This window comes from Ambystoma mexicanum, chromosome 13, assembly GCF_040938575.1.
Source record: "Ambystoma mexicanum isolate Mex_15411 chromosome 13, UKY_AmexF1_1, whole genome shotgun sequence".
Lineage (NCBI taxonomy): Eukaryota > Metazoa > Chordata > Amphibia > Caudata > Ambystomatidae > Ambystoma > Ambystoma mexicanum.
This window is the reverse complement of record NC_090938.1, coordinates 761,460,255-761,486,276: the sequence shown is the minus strand read 5'-3', so window position 1 is coordinate 761,486,276 and position 26,022 is coordinate 761,460,255. Positions and strand designations below refer to the sequence as shown.

The 26,022-nt window shown below is 52.5% G+C and overlaps 1 protein-coding gene across 2 annotated transcripts in view; it reads left to right on the top strand.

Annotated features, from left to right (window-relative positions):
- Positions 1–4,057: 4,057 nt before the first annotated feature.
- Positions 4,058–26,022, top strand: part of APOM (apolipoprotein M) — a 127,408-nt gene continuing 105,443 nt past the window's right edge. Inside the window, exon 1 of one of the 2 annotated variants that reach the window (XM_069632959.1) lies at positions 4,058–4,290. In XM_069632959.1, the coding sequence (XP_069489060.1) occupies positions 4,177–4,290 (114 nt within the window). In that variant the 5' untranslated portion in view covers positions 4,058–4,176. The remainder of the gene's footprint in view (positions 4,291–26,022) is intronic. The other variant, XM_069632958.1, reaches the window with a different exon arrangement.

The following is a 26,022-nucleotide window of genomic DNA, read 5'->3' as shown; positions in this document are numbered from 1 at the left end:
TGCAATGCGTGCAGTGAATCACAAGTCTGCCTTCGCCATACCTGGAGATGGATCAAAATGGCCAGTCACTATGGTGAAAGTCCAAGTGCCATTCCCCCCAACCACAAGGCTATCTTAAGAGGCAATTTCATTCATGGAGTCTAAAAAGGACAAGCTCTTAACATGCCATATTTTGTTTGTGTAGATGGTAAAACATGCTCCAAATGCACAACTTGCCAAATATTTTCAAAAATACATTGAGGTCAATTCTGCGCCCCACATATACGTTCCTCTAAAAGGTGTTTGCATATTTGCTACACTCACTGATTCAGTAACACCAGGACTGTTCATTTACAAACATTTTTGTGATGTGATGTGATGTGAATGTCCAGCACTGCCACTCTGAAAATTGTTCCAGCACCACTGATTGGCGGCTGTTGTGATCCAAAATCATTGCTGCCAGAGGTGACACTTTAACTTATTTGCCTATGATTCCAAATGTACTTATTGCTCCTTTATCCGTATGGTTGCAGGTTAATCTTTAAGAATACGCCATAGCTGGCTGTGGTATGCTCAACGATAAGAGCGCACAATTATTAAAGCCTCACCAATTTGATATTATACATGTTTCATCTCTGTGAGTCCAGAGCAGCTATGTGTGCAGGCAATATGTATTCATTGCAGCCTGGATGCGAGCAAGTGATACAATAGGCAGAATGCAGTCTTCCTTTGATTCCCTGAGAGGAAGGGTAACACCTCCCCTCAGGCACAAAAGCTTTCACCAGAAGATCTCCTGGGATCCCTGCTTCAAAGGGTCACTCACATAACAGAGGCCGCCCTCACAGCCGGCTGCTGCACACCAAAGGGCCTTTGAAATCTGCATGCATGGGTTTGGGCAGAGTTAGAGATGCAAGACAGGTAAAAGCGGACTTGAGAAAGGGGTCCGCCATTTTGGTTTTCTGATGGGCCTCTTGCTCTTCGTGTCCCCTTCATTTCTTGCAGGACAAGGCACTCTGGGGATGAGATAATAGGCAAGGGTCCTTTGTTACAGCAATAGGGATTGAACCCCTCACAGTAGGCTTGCTTTTATCCAATCCAGAGGGAAGTTTTGCCTTTATAAAGAAGGGGTCTACTCCTTTCTTGATGCCTCTTTTGACCATCCAGAGACAAGGAAGGATGGAGTTTTGGATCTCAGTTGAGAGTGCAATCCGTTACAAAGCCCTGTGCCGTAGAGGTAAGTACAGAAGGCATATCCACGGAAGAGGAGAGCTGTGTCCCCGAGCAGTCACCAGAGAACAGTTGGGGTCACTGCTGTTGGATCAAGGCTTAACTGCTGGCTGCACTGGAACCAGGATCCTGTTCACCGCAGGAGAAGGATCCCAGGTAGGGGCCAACCAGGTTGCCTGGAGTGGGGGCGAAACCAAAGGATTCAATCAAATGACTTACCTTGTCCCTGGAGACCCTTGATTTGGGCTCCCAGCAAACCAGAAGTTATGGAACAGCTATGGGCCCTGATTCTTGCATTGAACCGTGTGTGAGCCACACCGACCCTGACCTGATCTGTCCCAAGCTTCATGCCATGTGCTGTTGACCACACCGCATGTTGGGCGCAGTCGACCAGCTCACCTACCCGTCGCTGAATCACTGCCTCAGGAAGCCCCTGGAAGCCTGGCTCAATGCTGATGAGCCCCCAAAGACAGGAATAAGATACTGTGAAGAGGCCATGTTCCACAATTGCACCTTTTGGACCGTACTGACCTTTAAGCCGGCATCTCTGCCTTTTTCTTGAAAGACATTTCCCTTGAACAGTGACATTGCTGCAATTCCATGCCTGCTCAACCCCGCAGAGTGCTATTGTATGCCTCTTTTGCATTATTAGGGTTTTCTTCTCCCCACACGGGTGGATTGCGCTAAAGTCTTTAGTTCGCTGTTTGTATTTGTCATTCATGGAGCCACTGTCTTTTATTCTGGAGTCTTTTCACTGTTGCTGTTTGGGTAGCTTATGTTATCTCTTTACACTGCTAATGAGAGTATAGCCTGCTCTTGGCCCGCGTTACCAAAAGAGGTGCTGGTGGTATACCCGTCGGGCCGTGCCTGTTTCACCTTTATGATTGGGGTCACTGCTGAGTAGGTGGTTTAGCCTCATCCTTGTCCTGCAGAGCAGTAGGTATGTTGTCACAGTGAGGCCATTAGATATCCCCATTTATGAAGACTGTATCCACCCCCCACCTGGTGATGGCTGTGTAAGGACACATTGGGGAGGTTTGTAGACATACCATAGCCACCGGTGACGCCTTCAGATACCTCCATTGATGAGGACCGTAGACCTTCTGCCTGGTGATTTATGTACACCACCGATTGGTGGGGTTTGTAGACATACTGGGCTTCATTACGAGCATGGCTGTAAGGCAGGTCTGACCTGGTGGCTGTACCGGCACCCGCGAGCAGAACTTTATGGTAGCACCAGCACCATTATTAACGGTACCGTTGCTACCGTTCACCCCATTCCTATTGAGCCCTATGGGGGCTCAAATGGGAATGGGGATGTACTGTGCCCGGCACCCGCAAAAGGGTAATTACCGGGTCCGGCTGGCCCGGAATAGCCCGATAATTGCCCATTCACGGGTGCCGGACCCGGATGCGAGTTTGGAAGTACCCTTGCTGGTAAAACCAGCAAGGCTACCTCCAACCTCGCAATGAGGCCCACTGTTTCCATGGAGAGGCCTGATGGCAGCCCCATTGGTGAGACCCTCTGATACCTCCATTGGTGAGGACCGTAGACTTCCTGCCCTGTGATTTATGTAGACATACATACAGAGGTTTGTAGACATACTGTTTCCATGGAGATCCCTGATGGCAGCCCCATTGGTGTGACCCTCCGATACCTCCATTAGTGAGGACTGTAGACCCCACATTGGTGGTATCCCTACCACACCCGTTGGTGAGGCTTGCAGACATACGCTATCCATTGGAGAGCCATGCTAACAGAAGCCCACCCCCACCCCCATTGGAGTCATATGTACACAACCCCATGGTGAGGCTTATAGACACAGGGGGCCTCATTACGACCCTGGCGGTACGGGGTAAACGGCGACGTAAAAGGTGCCGGCGCCGTTTACCCCGTACCGCCTCATTACGAGGTCCTCTTGCGGGACCCAGGAACCAACGCCTGGGAAAACCAGGTGTGCATACCGGGTCGCGCGAGGGGAAGAGGGAGCAAACAACGGGCCAACTCGTAATGGCCCGTTGTTTGCTCCCTCCCCCATTCCCATTCAGCCCTATGGGGGCTGAAATGGGAATGGGGAAGGACCGGGTCCGGGTCCTTGGAGGGAGGAATTACCGGGCCTTCCGAACCAAGAATGGCCCGGTAATTCCTCATTCTGAGGACCCGGACCCAGATGCGATTTCGGCGGCAGCCATGCCGCCAATAACGGCATAGCTACCGCCGAGGTCGTAATGAGGCCCACACTGTTTCCATTGAAAAGCCCCGACCATGCCCCCATAACTGAGGCCATCATATACACCCACTGGTGAGGACTCTGGACCCCCACATCTCCCCCCCCCCCTTTGGTGGCGTCTCTACACACCCATTGGTGAGGCTTGGAGCCATACTGTATCTATTGGCTCGCCCTGATGACACACCTATTGGCGTGGTCTTCGGGTACCCCCCCAATGGAAACAACTGTGGACCCCCCTCCCCAATGCTGACGTCTGTACACACACGGTCAACCATTGGTGAGGCCTTTAGATACACATTTAGTGGGCAGCATGTGTAAATATGGATTCCATGGAGCGAACGTCGCTTTAAGATACAAATGCTCGAGTTTCACATGAACTAAAAAAGTCAAAAATCCCACAAATGGAGTCTACTCTAAAAAGTGACGGAAGAAGGGTGAGCGAAATGCCTATTTTTTTTAGATCAAATCGCAGCGCTTTAAAGCCTGTGCAGTGGGTGTCAGGAGCAGGGCAGGGAAGGCCTCAGGCACGTTTGCCCTTCACCCTAGCTAATGATTACCTGGCAGAGGGCAAAGGTTGGCTGACCGAGTCCACTTCACAAGGAGGCCCCCCTTGGGGACGATAAAGGTGGGAGGGAAGCGAGCAGGGAAGAGCGCGCAGAGAGAGGCACAGATCCAGACCCCGAGGGAGGCCCGCCATCACACCGAGCAGCCTCACACGCACCGCCATCTTGTTCTCAGCATGTTCCAGACGGCGTGGGCCTGCTTCCTGTACATTTATGGCATCTTGACGGACGTCCTGCTGGTGTGCAACCACGCCAGCAAGCTCCGGCCCAACGACCTCAACCGGCAGCAGGTAAGATTGGCACCTACAGTCTGGGGGGGATAGCTCAGGGGCAACACGCTCGCCTTGGAAGCCAAATGACACTCGATCCCGGTCTGCGCTTAGAAACCTCTGGGTATTATGTGCATTATAAATAACCTATCAATTCAAGTGTCACGCATTACCAATCCACCCAGGAGAGCCATACCAGCAACAACATAGCGGAAGCACGGGCTCTCTACTCACAGAACTCCCAGAGTAGTCCAACCATGCATGCAGACAGCAGGGAAGTCCAAGCTCCACTCACTGATCTAACCAGGAGTCCTCACCCAGCAGCAGGGAAGCCCAGGCTCTACTCACTGAACCAGGGCCCCTCAGCCAGCAGCAGGGAAGCCCAGGCTCTACTCACTGATCTAACCAGGGGTCCTCAACCAGCAGCAAGGACGCCCAGGCTCTACTCACTGATCTAACCTGGAGTCCTCAACCAGCAGCATGGAAGCCCAGGCTCTACTCACTGATTTAACCTTGGCACCAACCAGTAAGCAGGAGGCCCAGGCTCTACTTACTGATCTAACCAGGGCCCCTCAGCCAGCAGCAGGGAAGCCCAGGCTCTACTCACTGACCTAACCAGGGGTCCTCAACCAGCAGCATGGAAGCCCAGGCTCTACTCACTGATCTAACCTTGGCGCCAACCAGTAAGCAGGAGGCCCAGGCTCTACTCACTGATCTAACCAGGGCCCCTCAGCCAGCAGCAGGGAAGCCCAGGCTCTACTCACTGACCTAACTAGGGGCCCTCATGCAGCATGGAAGCCCAGGCTCTACTCACTGATCTAACTGGGGCACCAACCAGTAAGAGGGAAGCCCAGGCTCTACTCACTGATCTAACCAGGGCCCCTCTGCCAGCAGCAGAGAAGCCCAGGCTCTATTCACTGGTCTAACCAGGGGCCCTCAAGCAGCATGGAAGACCAGGTTCTACTCAATGATCTAACCGGGGGAATCAACCAGTAAGAGGGAAACCCAGGCTCTACTCACGGATCTAACCAGGGCCCCTCAGCCAGCTGCAGAGAAGCCCAGGCTCTACTCACTGGTCTAACCAGGGACCCTAAACCAGCAGCAGGGAAGCCCAAGCTCTACTCACTGATCCAACCATGGGTCCCAGGCAGCAGCAGGGAAGCCCAGGCTCTACTCACTGATCTAACCGGGGCCCCTAAACCAGCAGCAGAGAATCCCAGGCACTACTCACTGATCTAACCAGGGGCCCTAAACCAGCAGAAGAGAAGCCCATGCTCTACTCACTGATCTGGTCCTCAACCAGAAGGGAACCCAGGCTCTACTCACTGATCTAAGCAGGAGTCCTCACCTAGCAGCAGGGAAGCCCAGGCTCTACTCACTGATCTAACCAGGGGCCCTAAACCAGCAGCAGAGAAGCCCAGGCTCTACTCACTGATCTAACCAGGAGCCCTAAACCAGCAGCAGGGAAGCCCAAGCTCTACTCGCTGAACCAACCATGGGCCCCAGCCAACAGCAGGGAAGCCCAAGCTCTACTCACTGATCTAACTAGGGGCCCTCAAGCAGCATGGAAGCCCAGGCTCTACTCACTGATCTAACCGGGGCACCAACCAGTCAGAGGGAAGCCCAGGCTCTACTCATTGATCTAACCAGGGCCCTTCAGCCAGCAGCAGAGAAGCCCAGGCTCTACTCACTGATCTAACTGGGGCACCAACCAGTAAGAGGGAGAGGGCTCTACCTCTACTCACTGATTTAACCAGGGCCCCTCAGCCAGCGGCAGAGAAGCCCATGCTCTACACACTGGTTTAACCAGGGGCCCTCAAGCAGCATATAAGTCCAGGCTCTACTCACTGATCTAACCGGGGCACCAACCAGTAAGAGGGAAGCCCCGGCTCTACTAACTGATCTAACCAGGGCCCCTCAGCCAGCTGCCCAGGCTCTACTCACTGGTCTAACCCGGGACCCTAAACTAGCAGCAGGGAAGCCCAAGCTCTACTCACTGATCCAACTATGGGCCCCACCCAGCAGCAGGCAAGCCCAGGCTCTACTCACTGATCTAACCAGGGGCCCTAAAGCAGGAGTCCTCACCTAGCAGCAGGGAAGACCCGGCTCTACTAACTGATCTAACTAGGGCCCCTCAGCCAGCTGCAGAGAAGGCCAGGCTCTACTCACTGGTCTAACCAGGGACCCTAAACCAGCAGCAGGGAAGCCCAACCTCTACTCACTGATCCAACCATGGGCCCCAGCCAGCAGCAGGCAAGCCCAAGCTCTACTCACTGATCTAACCAGGGCCCCTCAGCCAGAAACAGAGAAGCCCAGGCTCTACTCACTGATCTAACCCGGGGCCAAAATCAGCAGCAGGTAAGCCCAAGCTCTACTCACTCATCTAACTAGGGGTCCCAACCAGCAGCAGGGAAGCCCTCGGCTCTACTCACTGATCTAACTAGGGGCCCTCAAGCAGCATGGAAGCCCAGGCTCTACTCACTGATATAACCGGGCCACCAACCAGTAAGAGGGAAGCCCAGGCTCTACTCACTGATCTAACTAGAGCCCCTCATCCAGCAGCAGAGAAGCCCAGGCTCTACTCACTGGTCTAACCAGGGGCCCTCAACCAGCAGGGAAGCCCATGCCCTACTCACTGATCTAACCGGGGCCCTACCCGTCAGCAAGGAAGAAAAGGCTCTACTCACTGATCTAACCAGGGGCCCTCAATCAGCAGCAGCTTAGCACAGGCTCTACTCACTGTTCTAACCAGGGGCCCCAACCAGCAGCAGGGAAGCCCAAGATCTACTCACTCATCTAACTAGGGGTCCCAACCAGCAGCGGAGAAGCCCTCGGCTCTACTCACTGATCTAACCAGGGGCCCTCAGCCAGCAGGGAAGCCCAGGCTCTACTCACTGATCTAACCGGGGCCCCACCCATCAGCAGGGAAGAAAAAGCTCTACTCACTGATGTAACCAGGGCCCCTCACCAGCAGCAGGGAACACCAAACATTACTCACTGATCTAAACAGAGGCCCTCAATCAGCAGCAGCTTAGCACAGGCTCTACTCACTGTTCTAAGCAGGGGCCCCAACCAGCAGCAAGGAAGTCAGCTGCGTCCCAGCAGGGAAGCCAGGCACTACTTACTGGTCTAACCAGGGGCCCAAACCAGCAGGGAAGCCCAGGCTTTGGGGGTTTCCTGACCAGTACAACCCTGGGTCCCTTGACAGTCAGCAGGTAACATGGATCTACTCACAGACACAGCCTGGAGCCCTTAGCAGGTAATTGTAATTGTTTATTTGTACAGCGCCTATACACAAGTGAAGTGCTTCAAGGTGGGAAGGGAACAAGGGACACTTAAGAGGAGGCAGGGTAGTCAGGATCCACTCACCACTATAACCAGTAAATCTTAGCAGGCAAGCATGGGATCACCTGACCAGTACAACCGTGGGACCCTAACAGGCAGAAAGAAAGCCGGGGTCTACCCACTGACTCAGCGAGGAGGACTCAACCTGCAGCAGGTAAGCACAAACAGAGTCTGCTCACGTGTCAAACCAGGAGGCAATAGCAGACAAGATTGGGGTCCCCTCACTGGTTAAACAGTGGGGCGCTTGCCCGGCAGGTCTCCTTACCGGCTCGCCTGAGATGTCGACAGGCAGGTCTCCTTACCGGCTCACCGGAGATGGCAGCAGGGCGGCCCAGGATGTAAGACTACATGCAAGGTGGGGGTCTTTTCACTGGTCCACCCCAGCAACCCAGCCATGCAGGAGGAATGCCCAGGGTGTACTCGCCACTGACACCAGGCGAAGTTGGAAAGCGGCAGGGAAGCTGTATTCTCGACCTGAACAGACAGCATGGGGAGGGGGCTGGGGGGGTCTCCCAAGCAGCCCGGGCAGGTGACTGCAACGGGGCAGTGGTGAGCCATGCAAGACTCATTGGCAAGTCTGTACTAGGCCCCGATCAGTGCGGCAGTGGCCTGAGCCACCCGCTGCTGTGGGTGAGTTCTGTCGGACAACGGGAGCCGTTTCATGATTTACTGCTCTGTACTGTTGACACTTCTGACCAATGTTTCTGACCACATGTATGTTAAAATGATTATATGCAGCTCAATGTTACCCCAAAAAAAGCTGCTCTTGTAGTGCTCAGGTGTTTCACGAAAAGAAACGAATTTTCCTGTTAGGCTGCAGGTCACTTTCCTATTGGTGCAGGGGACTATTTTATGTCCCAGTCCAACTCTGATCTTTAGGGGCTCCCCCTGGGGCATGCACGTGAGAGGATTAAGCGTGTAGTGTGTCTGTAACAAGCCGCCATGGTACCAGGGTCTCAGGCTGCGACATGCTGCGGTTTTACATAGTACAGACCTGAGGTGATGTAATGACCCCCCCTCTCCCTCCCGCCCCCCAGCCAAGCCCTCAGTGTGGGGAAGTGGCCGCCTATTTACAGGTCGGCCCCGAGATTACATAGCGCCTGCTTCTAATCATTACTCTTTGCAGCTCTAGGGTGAGGAATGGTCTGCTTATTTACACAGCCACCCTGACATTATATAGTGCCTGCTTCCAGCATTACCCTTTGCAGCACTAGGGTGAGGAATGGTCTGCTTATTAACAGAGCCCCCATGGGATTACATAGCTCATATTCCCAGTCATTACCTTTTGCAGCTCTCGGGGTAGGGAATGGTCTGCTTATTTACAGAGCCATCCTGAGATTACATAACGCCTGCTCAGTCATTACCCTTTGCAGTTCTAGGCTGAGGAATTGTCTAGTTATTTACAGAGCCATCCTGAGATTACATAGCACCTGCTTCCAAGCATCACCCTTTGCAGCTCTAGGGTGAGGAATGGTCTGCTTACATGCAGTGCCACCCTGAGATTACATAGCGCCTGCTTCCACTCATTGCCACTTTCCAGCTATAAGGATGGGGAATGGTCTGTTTATTTACAGAACCACCCTGAAATGACATAGTGCCTGCTTCCAGTCATTACACTTTGCAGCTTTAGGGTGGGGAATGGTCTGCTTATTTACAGGGTGGCCCTGAAATGACATAGCCCATGTTTCCAATCGTTACCCTTTACAGCTTTCAGGGTGGGGAATGGTCTGATTATTTACAGAGCCACCCTGAGATTACATAGCTCCTGTTCCTAGTCATTACCCCTTGCAGCACTAGGGTGAGGAAAGGTCTGCCTATTTACAGGGGGACCCTGAGATTACACAGATCCTGCTCCCAGTGATTGCCCTTTGCAGCTTTAGGGTGGGGAATGGTCTGCTGATTTACAGAGCCCAGTGGGAGATTACATAGCGCCTACTTGCAGTCATTACCTTTTGCAGCTCTAGGGTGAGGAATGGTCTGATTATTTACAGAGCCACCTTGAGATTACATAGCACCTGCTTCCACTCATAACCCCTTTGCATCTTTAAGGTGGGGAATGGTCTGCTTATTTAAAGGGCGACCCTGAGATTACATAGCGCCTTTTAGATTGATAGCAGAAGATTGAAAGGCTGATCTTTGCAATGGATGCATTAGTCCACTGAGCTACCTTACCTTCCGTGGCCAGTTTTTTCTTTCATGCCTTACACTCCCTGTGGGTTCACAGAATGTTCTGTTCTACGTGTAGACCAGAGGCCAGTTCACTTCACTGGTTTGTACCAGTACCGCCAGTGACGGAACCAGCCACTGGCTTAAGCTCTGTCAAATTGAGGAAGTTGAAGGCAACACTTTCCGCTAATGCTCGGGGCACTGCAGCAAGAGCCTGTCAGATCTCTCACCTGTGAGAGCAGTTTAAGTGTAAGCAATCATTAATAGGCTGCAGCAGCAGCAGCACAGAGAGTGCAGAGGACAGGAGCCTGCGCTGCCCATCTCAAGATTGATTGATTGATTTGTTATTTATTATGCGCCTATACACAAGTGTTTCAAGGCGCAACCAGGCAAGGGAGGGGGAACCAAGGGAGGACCAGACAAACGATCTTACTAGGCCAAGTGTCATTTAGATCGAGCAAGTGCGCAGCAAGAAGTGCAGGGGAGAGGGGACAGGGCGAAGTGCACCCAGTGGAACAGTGCCCTGAGTTAAGTGCAAGGGAGGCTAGAGTTACAAGATGCAATCTCGGCTGGTAGTGCAAAGGCAGGCAGTCGGCAGGACGGGTCGGGTGGGCCAGGTGCCATGTAGGACTCAGAGAGCACCAAGCAGCCAGTCAGTCAGAAGAGCAAGAGCAAGGGAAGGTTAGCAGGGGAGAGGGAACAAGAAGGAAGAAGCGATAAGGAAGGTCTTGATGAGCTACTGGAACTTAAGGAGATCTGGATCAAGACAGAGAGGGGCTGGGAGGCCATTCCAGAGGGAAGCACCTGCAGAGGAGAGCGATCAACCCCCCATTCTCTGCTTGGAGAAGCGACTCACCCGCAGAGCGTTTGAGGTAGATGAGCCAAGGGCTCTAGAAGGAAGGTACTTGGGAAGAGATAGTTGAAGACAGCGAAGGCCACGGCCCCAAAAAGCCTTGTGGACGATGCAGAGGCTCTTGAACTTGATCCTTGTAGACACCGGGAGCCAGTGGAGGGATTTCAGAGCCGGAGAGATGCGGTCCCTGGGCTTGAGGCCAAAGTCAAGTCTTGTGGTCCTGTTATGGATACTTTATAGAGGGCGAAGGGTACAGTTAGGCAGATTGAGAAAGAGGCTGTTGCAGTAGTCTAGCCTAGAGAAAACCAGAGCTCTGGAGACAGTGAGCTTCTGGGGGAAGGTAAGAAAAGGGAGAATACCTCTGAGGAGGTGGGCCTTCTTGGCAAGGTCTGTGATGTGAGGAGAGAAAGAGAAAGTGGAATCGAAGATGACACCAACTTTTTTGCCTCACAAGAGGGTGAGGAGAGAGGGCCCAAGGAGGGCGGCCAGAGTGAAAGAGGAAACGCGGGAGCAGGGGTCCGAATGAGAAGGATCTCTGTTTTACAGGCATTAAAAGCAGAGATCGTTGGAGCGCACCAATCCTGAATAGCAGATAGACAGTCAGAAATTAGCGTGGAGGAGGAGAAGGCCGAGGGTAGCGTGAAAGAGAGCTGTGTCATCCGCTTAACAGTGAAAGTTAGAGGAGAAGTTAGAGATCAGGAGGGCCAAAGGGGCCAAGAAGAGATTGAAGAGTCAGGGTGAGAGGATAGAGCTCTAGGGAACACCACATGTAGAGAGAGAGGTGGTGGAGAGTAAGGATCCAAGCTGGACCTGGGGGGGTCGATCCAAGACGAAAGAGGTCAGCCACGCCAGGGCGTGATCCGTGATGCCCAGGGTTTCACAGAGTCGATTAATCAGGATGGGCCGGTTGTCTGTGTCAAAAGCAGAGGAAAGGTCGAGGAGAATGAGGACAGAGGGAGAGCTGGAGTCAAGGTTAGAGAGCAGATCTTCACAAGTGTTCATGAGAGCAGTTCCCGTGCCTCTCGCTGCTCTGAATCCAGACTGATGGTTATGGAGACAACCAACAGATTCAGTGTGGAGGGTTAGCTGGGAGATAGCCAACTTCTCCAGGAGTTTGCCTGGGAAAAGAGTGTCAGAGATTGGGCAATAGTTTGACAGACAGTAGGGTTCGGCAGAAGGCTTTTGTAGTAGAGGGTGCACAAGGGAGGGAGGGGAAAGATCCAGTGGCGAAGGAGTGATTAGAGAAATCGCCAAGGCTGGAGCGAGGGTGGCAATGTGGTCCTTAATAGTTCTGGAGGAGCAGGGGGTCACCTGTTTGGATGAAACTTTCATAGACCGGACTTGTTTGGAAACATCAACAAGTGCTATAGGAGAGAGGGAGGAGAGACGGCGAGGCGGGGGGAGGCGGCCGAGGGGGGCCTGAGAGAGGTCGAGGGAGAGAGAAGAGAAGAGGAGGAGCGTGCAGACAGGCTGTCCTGGGTTTTAGTGGCCAAGTGAGAGGCCAGAGCCGTGCAGAGGGCCTGGATGGGTGTAGAAGAGGTGAAAACTGCAGTAGGATTGGCCAGCTCCTTGCAGATTTTGAAAAGTTTGGCCGTGTTGTTAGAGGCCACAGAGATGCAGGCTTGAATATGGACCCTCTTCTCGGGGGAAAGGTGGAGAGTCTGTAATGCCTTTAGAGTAGGAGGCAGGACAGTTTGTCAGAGGGTGCGCCCGAAGCTCCCCACTTCAATTCAGCTGCTCTGCACTTGCGTTTCAGAGTGGCAAGATCGGAGTCATATCAACAGTTGCACTTGGTGGCAGGCTTTAGGCGGATCCTCATGACAGGGGCAAGGATATCCAGAGTGTTACAGATGGAAAGGTGGAGGTTGGCAAGGGCTGTGTCAGGATGGGAGTCAGCCACTGGAGTAGAGGGGGGAGAGAATGTGGTGGCAAAGGCGGCCACTGACACTCGCTTCATAGGTCGAATGACCGTGATGGATGGTGGCACTGCTGGGTGGGCCTTTGCCATGGGGACAGGAAGCTTCAAGTGGGAAGAAAGAAGAAAGTGGTCAGTCTAGGAGAGATGTGGCAGAGGAGCCAGAAAGGTAGGAGTAGGGGATGGCAGAGTACCCAGAGAGGCGGAGGCAGGGGGTGGCACAGGAGACAGAAAGGTGGTAGATGGCAAGGAAGCCATAGGGGCAGGAGGAGACAAGGGAGAAAATGAAGTGGTAGCAGGCAAAGGAGCCAGAGGAGGTGGCAGAGAGGCCAGGGGGGTAGTAGATGGCAGAGGGGCCGGGGTAGTAGATGACAGAGGGGGCAGAGGAGGTGGCAGAGAGGCCAGGGAGGTAGGGGATGTCAGAGGGGCCAAGGGGGGGTGGCAGAGGGGCCAGAGGAGGTGGCAGAGAGCCCAGGGAGGTAGGAGATGTCAGAGGGGCCAGAGGAGGTGGCAGAGAGGCCAGAGGAGTTGGCAGAGAGGCCAGGGAGGTAGGAGATGTCAGAGGGGCCAGAGGAGGTGGCAGAGGGGCCAGAGGAGGTGGCAGAGAGGCCAGGTAGGTAGGAGATGTCAGAGGGGCCAGAGGAGATGGCAGAGAGGCCATGGGAGGTGGCAGAGAGGCCCGAGGAGTTGGCAGAGAGGCCAGGGAGGTGGCAGAGGGGCCAGAGGAGGTGGCAGAGAGGCCAGAGGAGGTGGCATAGAGGCCAGGGAGGTAGGAGATGTCAGAGAGGCCAGAGGAGGTGGCAGAGGGGCCAGAGGAGGTGGCAGAGAGGCCAGGTAGGTAGGAGATGTCAGAGGGGCCAGAGGAGGTGGCAGAGAGGCCAGGGGGTAGGAGATGTCAGAGGGGCCAGAGGAGGTGGCAGAGGGGCCAGAGGAGGTGGCAGAGAGGCCAGGGAGGTAGGAGATGTCAGAGAGGCCAGAGGAGGTGGCAGAGGGGCCAGAGGAGGTGGCAGAGAGGCCAGGGAGGTAGGAGATGTCAGAGGGGCCAGAGGAGGTGGCAGAGAGGCCAGGGGGGTAGTAGATGGCAGAGGGGCCAAAGGAGATGTCAGAGAGGCCAGGGAGGTAGGAGATGTCAGAGTGGCCAGAGGAGCTGGCAGAGAGGCCAGAGAGGTAGGCGATGTCAGCTGGGCCAGAGGAGGTGGCAGAGAGGCCAGGGGGTAGTAGATAGCAGAGGGGCCAGAGGAGGTGGCAGAGAGGCCATGGAGGTAGGAGGTGTCAGAGTGGTCAGAGGAGGTGGCAGAGGGGCTAGAGGAGTAGTAGATGGCAGAGGAGGTGGCAGGGAGGCCAGGGGGATAGTAGATGGCAGAGGGGCCAGAGGAGGTGGCAAAGAGGCCAGGTGGTAGTAGATGACAGAGGGGCCAGAGGAGGTGGCAGAGAGGCCAGTGGGGTAGTAGATGGCAGAGGGGTCAGAGGAGGTGGCATAGAGGCCAGTGGGTAGTAGATGACAGAGGTGGCAGAGAGGTCAGGGAGTTAGAAGATGTCAGAGGGGCCAGAGGAGGTGGCAGAGAGGCCAGGGAGGTAGGAGATGTCAGAGGGGCCAGAGGAGGTGGCAGAGAGGCCAGGGCGGTAGTAGATGACAGAGGGGCCAGAGGAGGTGGCATAGAGGCCAGGGGGGTAGGAGATGTCAGAGGGGCCAGAGGAGGTGGCATAGAGGCCAGGGAGGTAGGAGATGTCAGAGGGGCCAGAGGAGGTGACATAGAGACCAGAGGGTAGTAGATGTCAGAGGGGCCAGAGGAGGTGGCAGAGAGGCCAGGGAGGTAGGAGATGTCAGAGGGGCCAGAGGAGGTGGCAGAGAGGCCAGGGAGGTAGGAGATGTCAGAGGGGCCAGAGGAGGTGGCAGAGAGGCCAGGGCAGTAGTAGGTGTCAGAGGGGCCAGAGGAGGTGGCATAGAGACCAGAGGGTAGTAGATGTCAGAGGGGCCAGAGGAGGTGGCAGAGAGGCCAGGGAGGTAGGAGATGTCAGAGGGGCCAGAGGAGGTGGCAGAGAGGCCAGGGAGGTAGGAGATGTCAGAGGGGCCAGAGGAGGTGGCATAGAGACCAGGGGGTAGGAGATGTCAGAGGGGCCAGAGGAGGTGGCAGAGAGGCCAGGGAGGTAGGATATGTCAGAGGGGCCAGAGGAGGTGGCATAGAGACCAGAGGGTAGTAGATGTCAGAGGGGCCAGAGGAGGTGGCAGAGAGGCCAGGGAGGTAGGAGATGTCAGAGGGGCCAGAGGAGGTGGCAGAGAGGCCAGGGAGGTAGGAGATGTCAGAGGGGCCAGAGGAGGTGGCATAGAGAGCAGGGAGGTAGGAGATGTCAGAGGGGCCAGAGGAGGTGGCATAGAGACCAGGGGGTAGGAGATGTCAGAGGGGCCAGAGGAGGTGGCATAGAGGCCAGGGAGGTAGGAGATGTCAGAGGGGCCAGAGGAGGTGGCATAGAGACCAGGGAGGTAGGAGATGTCAGAGGGGCCAGAGGAGGTGGCATAGAGACCAGGGGGTAGGAGATGTCAGAGGGGCCAGAGGAGGTGGCATAGAGAGCAGGGAGGTAGGAGATGTCAGAGGGGCCAGAGGAGGTGGCATAGAGACCAGGGGGTAGGAGATGTCAGAGGGGCCAGAGGAGGTGGCATAGAGACCAGGGGGTAGGAGATGTCAGAGGGGCCAGAGGAGGTGGCATAGAGGCCAGGGAGGTAGGAGGTGTCAGAGGGGCCAGAGGAGGTGGCATAGAGGCCAGGGAGGTAGGAGGTGTCAGAGGGGCCAGAGGAGGTGGCATAGAGGCCAGGGAGGTAGGAGATGTCAGAGGGGCCAGAGGAGGTGGCATAGAGACCAGGGAGGTAGGAGATGTCAGAGGGGCCAGAGGAGGTGGCAGAGAGGCCAGGGGGTAGGAGATGTCAGAGGGGCCAGAGGAGGTGGCAGAGAGGCCAGGGAGGTAGGAGATGTCAGAGGGGCCAGAGGAGGTGGCAGAGAGGCCAGGGAGGTAGGAGATGTCAGAGGGGCCAGAGGAGGTGGCATAGAGAGCAGGGAGGTAGGAGATGTCAGAGGGGCCAGAGGAGGTGGCATAGAGACCAGGGGGTAGGAGATGTCAGAGGGGCCAGAGGAGGTGGCATAGAGGCCAGGGAGGTAGGAGGTGTCAGAGGGGCCAGAGGAGGTGGCATAGAGGCCAGGGAGGTAGGAGATGTCAGAGGGGCCAGAGGAGGTGGCATAGAGACCAGGGAGGTAGGAGATGTCAGAGGGGCCAGAGGAGGTGGCAGAGAGGCCAGGGAGGTAGGAGATGTCAGAGGGGCCAGAGGAGGTGGCATAGAGAGCAGGGAGGTAGGAGATGTCAGAGGGGCCAGAGGAGGTGGCATAGAGACCAGGGGGTAGGAGATGTCAGAGGGGCCAGAGGAGGTGGCAGAGAGGCCAGGGAGGTAGGAGATGTCAGAGGGGCCAGAGGAGGTGGCATAGAGACCAGAGGGTAGTAGATGTCAGAGGGGCCAGAGGAGGTGGCAGAGAGGCCAGGGAGGTAGGAGATGTCAGAGGGGCCAGAGGAGGTGGCAGAGAGGCCAGGGAGGTAGGAGATGTCAGAGGGGCCAGAGGAGGTGGCATAGAGACCAGGGGGTAGGAGATGTCAGAGGGGCCAGAGGAGGTGGCATAGAGACCAGGGGGTAGGAGATGTCAGAGGGGCCAGAGGAGTGGTAGCAGGAATCGCAGGAGAAGGAAGGAAGTTGGTGAGGTGAGGGATGAGCCTATCAGATAGTAGTAGATTGGGCTGGCGGCCCTGGACCATGACGGTGCCATTCAGATGATGACTCTGCAGGCCAGGAAGGAGGCCAAGAGGACCTCACACCGGGCACCACCATTAATGGGAGAGGAGGAAAAGGGGGAGAGAAGAGCAACTATATGAAGGGTCCATAGGTCCGGAGAAGGCACGACAAAGAGGATGTCGGGAGGCGCGGACGCAGGTGTCAGCGATGAGGCCAGAGGCCGGCCTGCTCTGCGCCCAGGTGCCTCGTGAGCCTAAACTATCCCCTGAATTGGGATGCAGGATGCCTCTGATGGGCTAAAGAAGGCGTAATACCCATCAGCCCCCTGGGCTCAGAGTGATGGGGGTAGATAGAGCACTGGGTTAATGCACCTGCTGCCGCTATGCACGTGTAACCTGCAGACCACACGCCCATGCTTGCTTTTGGAGGGGCTTTGGTTGATCGCTAATGGCCCCCCTCTTCATTCGCTTTTTCACAGTATGTTATGTTTAGTATAGCATGGCCACACCGGACTTTTCACGCACGGCATGCCCATGATAGCATCTCATCTTTTCACTTAATACATAGCTCCAGTGCAGTGAAATGTACTTAATGGCAATGTAGCACTATACACAAATGGAAGGCAGAACAAAAATGCCTGTTTAAAACTGTGCCCCAGACCCCGCCTCCCCAAAATGCCTCCACCTCCGAGGATCACCAACGCAATGCGGAAAGGCCCCAGAATGGCAAAGTGAAGGGTTGGGTGTCAAGCCCCGCTGCTCTACCTTTCAGCAGCACCGAACCCACGCCCCATTGCGCTCCTAAAAGCCATTCAGTTCCGAGTAGGCGCTACCCAAGTAAACTCGCTCACACGTCTGCACTGTCCAAAATAACTCTGCTCACCAAAAAACGTAGCGAGGCCGCATTAAAAAGTGCCCACCTTTAATTGTGTAATGAGCGAGAAACCGTAAAGTGTTGCAGAACGTGCGAGGAAATGGAAGCCATGTTGGGCCGCGGGCGGGATGGGGAGGGGTGCAGCGCCGGTGGAAGTTTACATTTCCTTGGAATGTCGGGTCATCGCTTCACACCGGTGATATAAGAGAGGCAGGGCGTGTGTGGACACGTCTCGCGAGGCCGAGGACCGGGGAATGGGAGGGAGGTGGGGGCGGGTTCCCACTTTCAGGACATCAGCTTAGCGGAGGCGTAGGGTGGGGCGGGGGTGTCCATTCCGCTATAAATTGAATTCTTGAAAGGGGGAACAACTCCGCCCCCCCTCCCCACATATTAAAAAATGACGTTCAGGGTCGCCATTCCCGAAAAGATAGCGCCGAGTGCAGAGCGTGTGCACTGGGAGCTCCTGGATGCGTCACATGGCAGGGCCTCTGAAAGGCCGGGAGGGCTGGGGCAGAGGCAGGCACATGTCAAGCCAATAGGTCTGGGGCATAGTCACTTCCTTTCTTTTTTTAAATGTGCACATTGTTAAAAAAAATGCAAGCTTTTGCTAACAAACAATAAAATAACAAAGAAAGACACTAAATAAAATACTCAAACGGACTAAAACAGCAGATCAAAAGGCAAGGCAAGAGCACGCAATTCAGAGCAGTGAGTCCTGCACACACACACGCACGTGTGTTCTCAACTAGGATATGGAGTCCAGCTCGGTGCAGCTGTCCCTGTGCTCTTAGGCGGGTCTTTAGCTGAATGCTCAAGGCAACGGCAGGCATGGGCACTGCAATGCCCGGTCAGTGTCACTGAAAGGCCGGCAGGGTTGGGGTAGGGTCATCGAGACGGAGCCGGGATCGGAACATTGGAATCTGGGACAGGACAGTGGCGCTAGAGATCCGGGCGCACGGCTGAAAGGTCAGGTCGCGGAGGAGGCGTGTGCTTCTACAAGGCCGGTAGGGCCGGGGCAGGGAGGGTCTGGAACAAGTGACCAGCGCAGTCACTGGTCAGACTGACCCCCTCCGCCCCACACTCCAGGAAGAACCCCTCGACTTCAAAGAACATCTCGCCAATCCTTGATCCTTCCACTGTACCCTGACTCCCTGCCTCTATTACCCAGCATCTAACCCCCTTGGTGTGTAACCCACTTTTGCTTCACAGCGAAGCTTGCACTTTAGAAATCACATGCATACATCCATGCATGCATGCATACATGAGTCACATGTTAGGGCCATGCCTCGACGTGCCTGGTAGAGCTGGGGAAGAGTAAGGCATGTGCCAGGCCATGGCCTCCGAAAGGCCAGTTGTAGAGTAAGGCATGTCACGCCAGGGCCCCCAAAAGGCTGGTAGTAGAGTAAGGCCTTTGTCAGGCCAGGGCCTCTGAAAGGTCGGTAGCAGAGTAAGGCATATGTCAGGCCAGGGCCTCTGAAAGGCCGCTAATAGAGTAAGGCATATGTCAGGGCAGGACCTCCACAATGCCAGTAGAGCTGGGGGTAGCAGCGTAAGGCATATGTCAGGCCAAGGCCTCCGAAAGGCCGGTAGTAGAGTAAGGCAAATGTCAGGGCAGGACCTCCAGAATGCCAGTAGAGCTGGGGATAGCGTAAGGCATATGTCAGGCCAGGGCCGCCGAAAGGCTGGTAGTAGAGTAAGGCATTTGTCAGTCCAGGGCCTCTGAAAGGCCCGTAGCAGAGAAATGCCGGTAGCAGAGTAAGGCATATGCCAGGCCAGGGCCTCTGAAAGGCAGGTAGTAGAGTAAGGCATGTGTCAGGCCAGGGCCTCTGAAAGGCTGATAGTAGAGAAAGGCATTTGTCAGGCCAGGGCCGCCGAAAGGCTGGTAGTAGAGTAAGGCATATGTCAGGCCAGGGCCGCCGAAAGGCTTGTAGTAGAGAAAGGCATTTGTCAGGCCAGGGACTCTGAAAGGCCGGTAGCAGAGTAAGGCATGTGTCAGTGTCAAGACTACTGAGGGGTTGGGGCATCAATTCCCTCTCCCGAACCACAGAAGCCGAAATGATCGACCCTCCCACCGTGGTCGGCACAGGAACCTGAATTGTATTTACACAGGTAACCACATGGCAGCCAATGGGGGGAAGACGGAGTTAGGGAAAGGGGATGGAAAGACAAAGGAAAGGAAGGGAAGAAAACAAACATATATCTGCCTACACATTACCACATGAGCAACATAACAGTTGACCTGCTCTCCTATACAAAAGGCTACACCTTATTCCTGACCTCCTGTAGACCTAAATGCCCTAGTATGCTGTATTAGTTCACATAAAGAACACATGCCACATGTAGGTTAATTTCTGGCACATAACATATACAAGACATTAGCATTGGACTGTAACATGAATTGCAAGCGTGATGGCACAAAACAAAGGGCATATTCCCTTAGATGAGAAAACAAACACACATGGCCTCCTGGGCAAGCGTAAGCAACACATAACAAAACATATAGTGGGTGTAAGCCAACTGTCCTTGACTGATTGTGCACCTTCTGTTCATAATGAAAATATGGCCCAGTTCAGTAACTCAGAACACTCCAGTACAGGAAGGGAAAAATGAAGGCAAGAGAGTCCGCGTGTTTCCATGTCTCCCATGCACTTAATATCAAACATTGTAAAACATAAAATAATGCCACTTATCTCAGTGTCCGGAGGCCTCAGGAGACTCTCCAGACTTGTGAAAATGATGCAGGAGATCAACCAGTCTGACGGTCTAACCGCCGCGGTCCGGGGAATCAGGAGCTGCGACGCACGCCAGCCGAATGCAACGAGGCACCCGAAAACATCAGCCTGCTAAAGCAGCTGCCCACGCTCACCGTCAGCGGCTCAGGAAAATACTGCATACACGCAGGTTTAGTAGAATGAGCTCCGCCGCAATACTCCCGTCAGCAGTCCTCCGGCTCCCTCCTAACGCTGCAAACGCCGCTGCCGCCGCCGCCCGTGCCATCCATACATTAATTATCTGCATCAGGTGCCGGGCGGTTGGCAATTAAGAAGGCTCTTGATGGTGCACTTGATTAGAGGCGCGAACACTTCCTCAAACTACATGATAACCCACTGCCTGCTGGGAAGTGTAGTTCACGCCCTGATTCTCCCTCTCCATGTGCCTAAACCTAGAATCCTGACAGTACCTCCTCTCCTAGGGCTCCTCCCAGGACCTGCTTTCTCAGGATGTCGTACATGGAACTGTCTTACCAAGCGAGGGGCATGCACTGCGCTAGCCGGTTCCCAGGAACAGTCTTCCAATCCATAACCGGCCCACTGGATTAAATACCACAATTCTTGATGCCTCCGCCTTGAGTCCAGAATCTACTTCACCTCGTATTCCGTCTGACCTTCCTTGATGATGGCAGGGGGTCTCTGCACCTGTGTCACAGGAGCTGCAGGTTGAAGCAAAGACACATGGAATACTGGGTGTATCTTTAATGTGTGAGGCAATCTTAATTTCACCCCCATCTCTGATACACATTGCACAATCTCATATGGTCCAATACATTTTGGAGCAAACTTACGAGGTGCAACTAACAACAGATTTCGCGTGGATAACCATACCTTGTCTCCCACCTTGTACTGTGGAGCCACCCGACTTTTCTGATCAGCATATTTTTTATACTGCCTTTTAGCCTGCTCCAAATTGGCTCGAGCCTTCTGTCTGAGATTTAGAAGCAACTGTTTTCTCTCTTGCAAGACAGGCATATCCTCCACTTCAGGTAAATGCTCTAGCAGCATATTTTGCACCTGTCCGTATAAACATTCATTTGGTGCCATTCCCAGTGATGCATGTTCGGTATTGTTATATGTGAATTCTGCTAACCATAATGCTTGCACTCATGACTCCATACCCTCACTTAAATATCAGCGCAAATACTGTTCCAAAGTCTGGTTAACTTTCTCGGTTTGACCGTCTGTCTGAGGGTGATACCCGGTAGAAAGAGCACAGTCGATTCCCAATAACCGACAAAAGGCTCGCCAAAACTTAGAGGTAAATTGAGGGCCCCTATCAGATACAATACTTCGAGGCAGTCCATGTAACCACACAACATGTTGCAAAAATAATTCTGCCAATTTCCCTGCTCCCGGAATACCTTTACAAGGCACAAAATGAGCCTGTTTAGATAAGTAGTCTACCACAACCCAAATAGTATCATATTGTTCATCCGGGGTAAGTCTGTGATAAAATCCATCGATATATGAGTCCACACCTTGTCCGGAGTGGGCAATGGTTTCAGCAACCCTGCTTTCTTAGTGTGGTCGCTTTTGTTACGTACACATATTTCACAGTTCTGCACATAATTACTGACCTCTTGCCTCAAATTTGGCCACCAAAAATATCTTTCCAACATCTTCTGTGTCTTTCGACTTCCCGAATGACCTGCTAGTGGCGAATTATGACACCAATGCATTGCTTTATTTTGTAACTCAATGGTTGGCAAGTATAACCTTCCTGCATAATATGGAAGCTGATCTCTGACAGTTTCCAAAGGATCTTTTGACCCCCAGTCCCAATTCTTATGTTTTCTCATTTCCTCTTTTACTTGTTTCAACAAGGTGGTTACCACAGCTCCCACCACCTTTTCTGCTGGAATCATTGTCCTGACCTCAGTCACAATGTTCTCACAATTCTCCTGCCTGGACAAAGCATCTGCCTTTCCATTTCTTTTTCCTGGTCGAAATGTTACCAGGAAATCAAACTCATTGAAATACTGTGACCAACGTAACTGCCTGGGACTTAATGTGTGTGTTGTCTTAAAGTACTGCAAATTTTTATGATCTGTAACCACCATTACTTGATGTCTGACTCCCAATAAATAATGCCTCCATTCCAAAAAGGCTGCCCGAATGGCCAACAGCTCTTTGTCTGTAATTGAATAATTCTGCTCACAACTGGCGAGTTTGCGAGAGAAAAAAGCTACTAGGTGCCACACTCCTTCTTCATCCGGTTGCGACAATACAGTCCCTACTGCCATATTGGACGCATCCGTTTCAACTTGAAACCTTTTCTGCGGATCTGGGTGTCTCAGTACTGGGGCAGAGGTAAAAGCTATCTTCAAATCCTGAAAAGCTCTATCCACCTCTTGATCCCAAGAAAACTTGGTTGATTTTCTCAATAATCTAGTTATGGGAGTCACAGTTTGTGAAAAATTGTCAATAAATCTCCTGTAGAAATTAGCAAATCCCAAAAAAGACTGGATATCTTTAACACATTGTGGTGTCGACCAATCAGTAACTGCTTGTACCTTTTTCTTATCCATTATTATTCCTGTCGGAGTCAGAATAAATCCTAAAAACTCCACTTGAGTGGTATGAAAGGCACATTTTTCCAATTTTACATACAGTTGATACTCTTGTAATTTTTTCAAAACCACTCTCACATGGTCAATATGCTGATCCATTGAAGCCGAGAAAATCAAAATGTCATCAATATATACAATAACAGAAATGTCCAAAAAATCACTTAACACCTCCTGCATGAAATACTGAAAGGCTGCAGGAGCATTACATAAACCAAACGGCATAACTAAATACTCAAAAAGGCCAAATTTTGTTCTGAATGCCGTCTTCCACTCATCTCCTTTTTTCACACGAATCAAATGATAGGACCCTCTCAAATCAAGTTTGGTATAAACCTTTGCGTTCTTCACCTGATCCAACAAACCTGAGATTAATGGCAATGGATACCTGTTCTTTACTGTCACCTTGTTTAGAGCACGGTAATCAATGCAAGTTCTGAGTGTCCCTTCTTTCTTTGGGACAAAAAATAACGGAAACTGGAGAAGTGGAATGTCTAATAAAACCTTTCCTCAACATATCATCCAAATACTCTCTCAGATGTTGATTCTCTGTCTTGGTCAACGCATAGATTCTACTGCAAGGCAATTTAGCCCCTAGTTCGAACTCAATAGCACAATCATATGGCTGGTGAGGAGGCAGCCTTTCTGCCCCGCCTTTATCAAAAAAACGAACAAAATCTTGATACTGGTCAGGAACACTCAGTCCTATGGCTCCAACTATTTGACATACCGGAGTTTGATCCTCTAGAAGCAAAGCGGGACCCAATTCTTCTTCCCTGTGACCCTTACACTCAGAGCTTTAAAAACACACCTCCCGTGTCACCCAATCAATCCTAGGGTTGTGCTGAATTAGCCAGGGCATACCCAAAATAAGTCCGAATTGCGGGGCCGCTATCAAATCTAACACAATTTCTTCCATATGCCCTGACTCACATCTCATCCTTATAGGCTGAGTTTGCTGACAAATAGGTCCAGAAATTAAGGGAGACACATCTACCGACTGCACCCCTTCCATCTGAGCTTTCTCTCTCAAAGGTAACTCCAATTTTTTAGCCAAACTGATATCAATGAAATCATTTCCTGTAGCCCCAGAGTCCACCATAGCTGAAACCACTTGCTTAGTGCAAGCAAAAAATAATGTCACCAAGATATACAAGTGGGAATTACCCTTTCTTGTGGTATTTGCCACCCAAGCAGGGAACCTACTTTCCACTGGGCCTGACACCTGAGTTCCCCCTAAGGCCGGCTCACACCTTTTCCTGCCTCACCTTTGTTCCTGTCTCCACCTGCTACCTTCTTCAGAGTGTTTGGACAGGTTCGAATGTAATGTCCGGGTTGGCCACAGTACAAACATAAATTGTTAGCTTTTCTTTGCTCCTTCTCGGCTGTCGTCAAGGACCTCTCGTCCCCCCGATTTGCATCGGCTCTCCCTCGCCACTCCTACTTCCCTTGACCTTATCCAATCTCACAAAAGGCCCCACCTCCGGTCTTTTCCTGTCCCCTTTATGTTCATTCATCCAATGGTCCAACCTTAAAGCTAAATCAATCATGGCTGTGCAAGTGTTGGGTTGTGGTTCTACCTGAGCCATCGCATCCTTCAACTCCTCTCTTAATCCTTGATAAAACAGCACAGTCTGTTTATTTTCTGGCCAATCTGTTTCAATAACTAATCTATTAAAGTTTGTCACATAGGAAACCAAATCCCGAGTACCTTGCTTTAAGGCCAATAGTTCCTTATCCTGGGCTAAAGAAACCTCTCTGCGGTCAAATAATCTGCCAAATTCCGCAAAAAAATTATCCCAATGGTACAAAAAAGGATCATCCTTCTGCACCAAAGGCATATCCCAAGCTGCAGCATCTCCTGTTAAATATGAAATGACAAATGCGGTCCTTGCCTGAATAGTGTTAAACGCTGTAGGTTTACATAGAAAATGCAATCTACATTGTGTCAAAAACATCATGAACTTCCTAGGGTCACCTGAAAACCTTTCAGTTGCAGCCAATGGAACACTACTAGATGGTTGGACTATCACTGTGGGTGCTGGAACCTTCGGGATTCCAGTAGAAGTTCTGGCTTCCTCCAATGGTATCTTTTGAGCTACCAGCCCCTGCACCTGAGTTTTTAACGTACCCGATTCCTGTCTAACCTGTACTAACTCCAACTAAATATCCTGTAACACTTTTACCACATCTGCTAACGAGGGAGGGTTTTCCATTTTGGCCTGGGTGGTTCAATATCTCCAATGGGGGCAGATAATTCTGTCAAGACTACTGAGGGGTTGGGGTATCAATCCCCTCTCCCGAACCACAGAAGCCGAAATGACTGACCCTCCCACCGTGGTCGGCACAGGCACCTGAATTTTATTTACACAGGTAACCACATGGCAGCCAATGGGGGGAAGACGGAGTTAGGGAAAGGGGATGGAAAGACAAAGGAAAGGAAGGGAAGAAAACAAACATACATCTACCTACACATTACCACATGAGCAACATAACAGTTGACCTGCTCTCCTATACAAAAGGCTACACCTTATTCCTGACCTCCTGTAGACCTAAATGCCCTAGTATGCTGTATTAGTTCACATAAAGAACACATGCCACATGTAGGTTAATTTCTGGCACATAACATATACAAGACATTAGCATTGGACTGTAACATGAATTGCAAGCGTGATGGCACAAAACAAAGGGCATATTCCCTTAGATGAGAAAACAAACACACATAGCCTCCTGGGCAAGCGTAAGCAACACATAACAAAACATAAAGTGGGTGTAAGCCAACTCTCCTTGACTGATTGTGCACCTTCTGTTCATAATGAAAATATGGCCCAGTTCAGTAACTCAGAACACTCCCGTACAGGAAGGGAAAAATGAAGGCAAGAGAGTCCGCGTGTTTCCATGTCTCCCATGCACTTAATATCAAACATTGTAAAACATAAAATAATGCCACTTATCTCAGTGTCCGGAGGCCTCAGGAGATACTCCAGACTTGTGAAAATGATGCAGGAGATCAACCAGTCTGACGGTCTCACCGCCGCGGTCTGGGGAATCAGGAGCTGCGACGCACGCCCGCCGAATGCAACGAGGCGCCTGGCAACATCACCCTGCTAAAGCAGCTGCTCACACTCACCATCGGCGGCTCAGGAAAATACTGCATACACGCGGGTTTAGTAGAATGAGCTCCGCCGCAATACTCCCGTCAGCAGTCCTCCGGCTCCCTCCTAACGCTGCAAACGCCGCTGCCGCCGCCGCCCGTGCCATCCATACATTAATTATCTGCATCAGGTGCCGGGCGGTTGGCAGTTAAGAAGGCTCTTGATGGTGCACCTGATTAGATGCGCGAACACTTCCTCGAAGTACATGGTGACCCACTGCTTGCTGGGAAGTGTAGTTCACGCCCTGATTCTCCCTCTCCGTGTGCCTAAACCTAGAATCCTGACAGTCAGGCCAGAGCCTCTGAAAGGCAGTTAGTAGAGTAAGGCGTATGT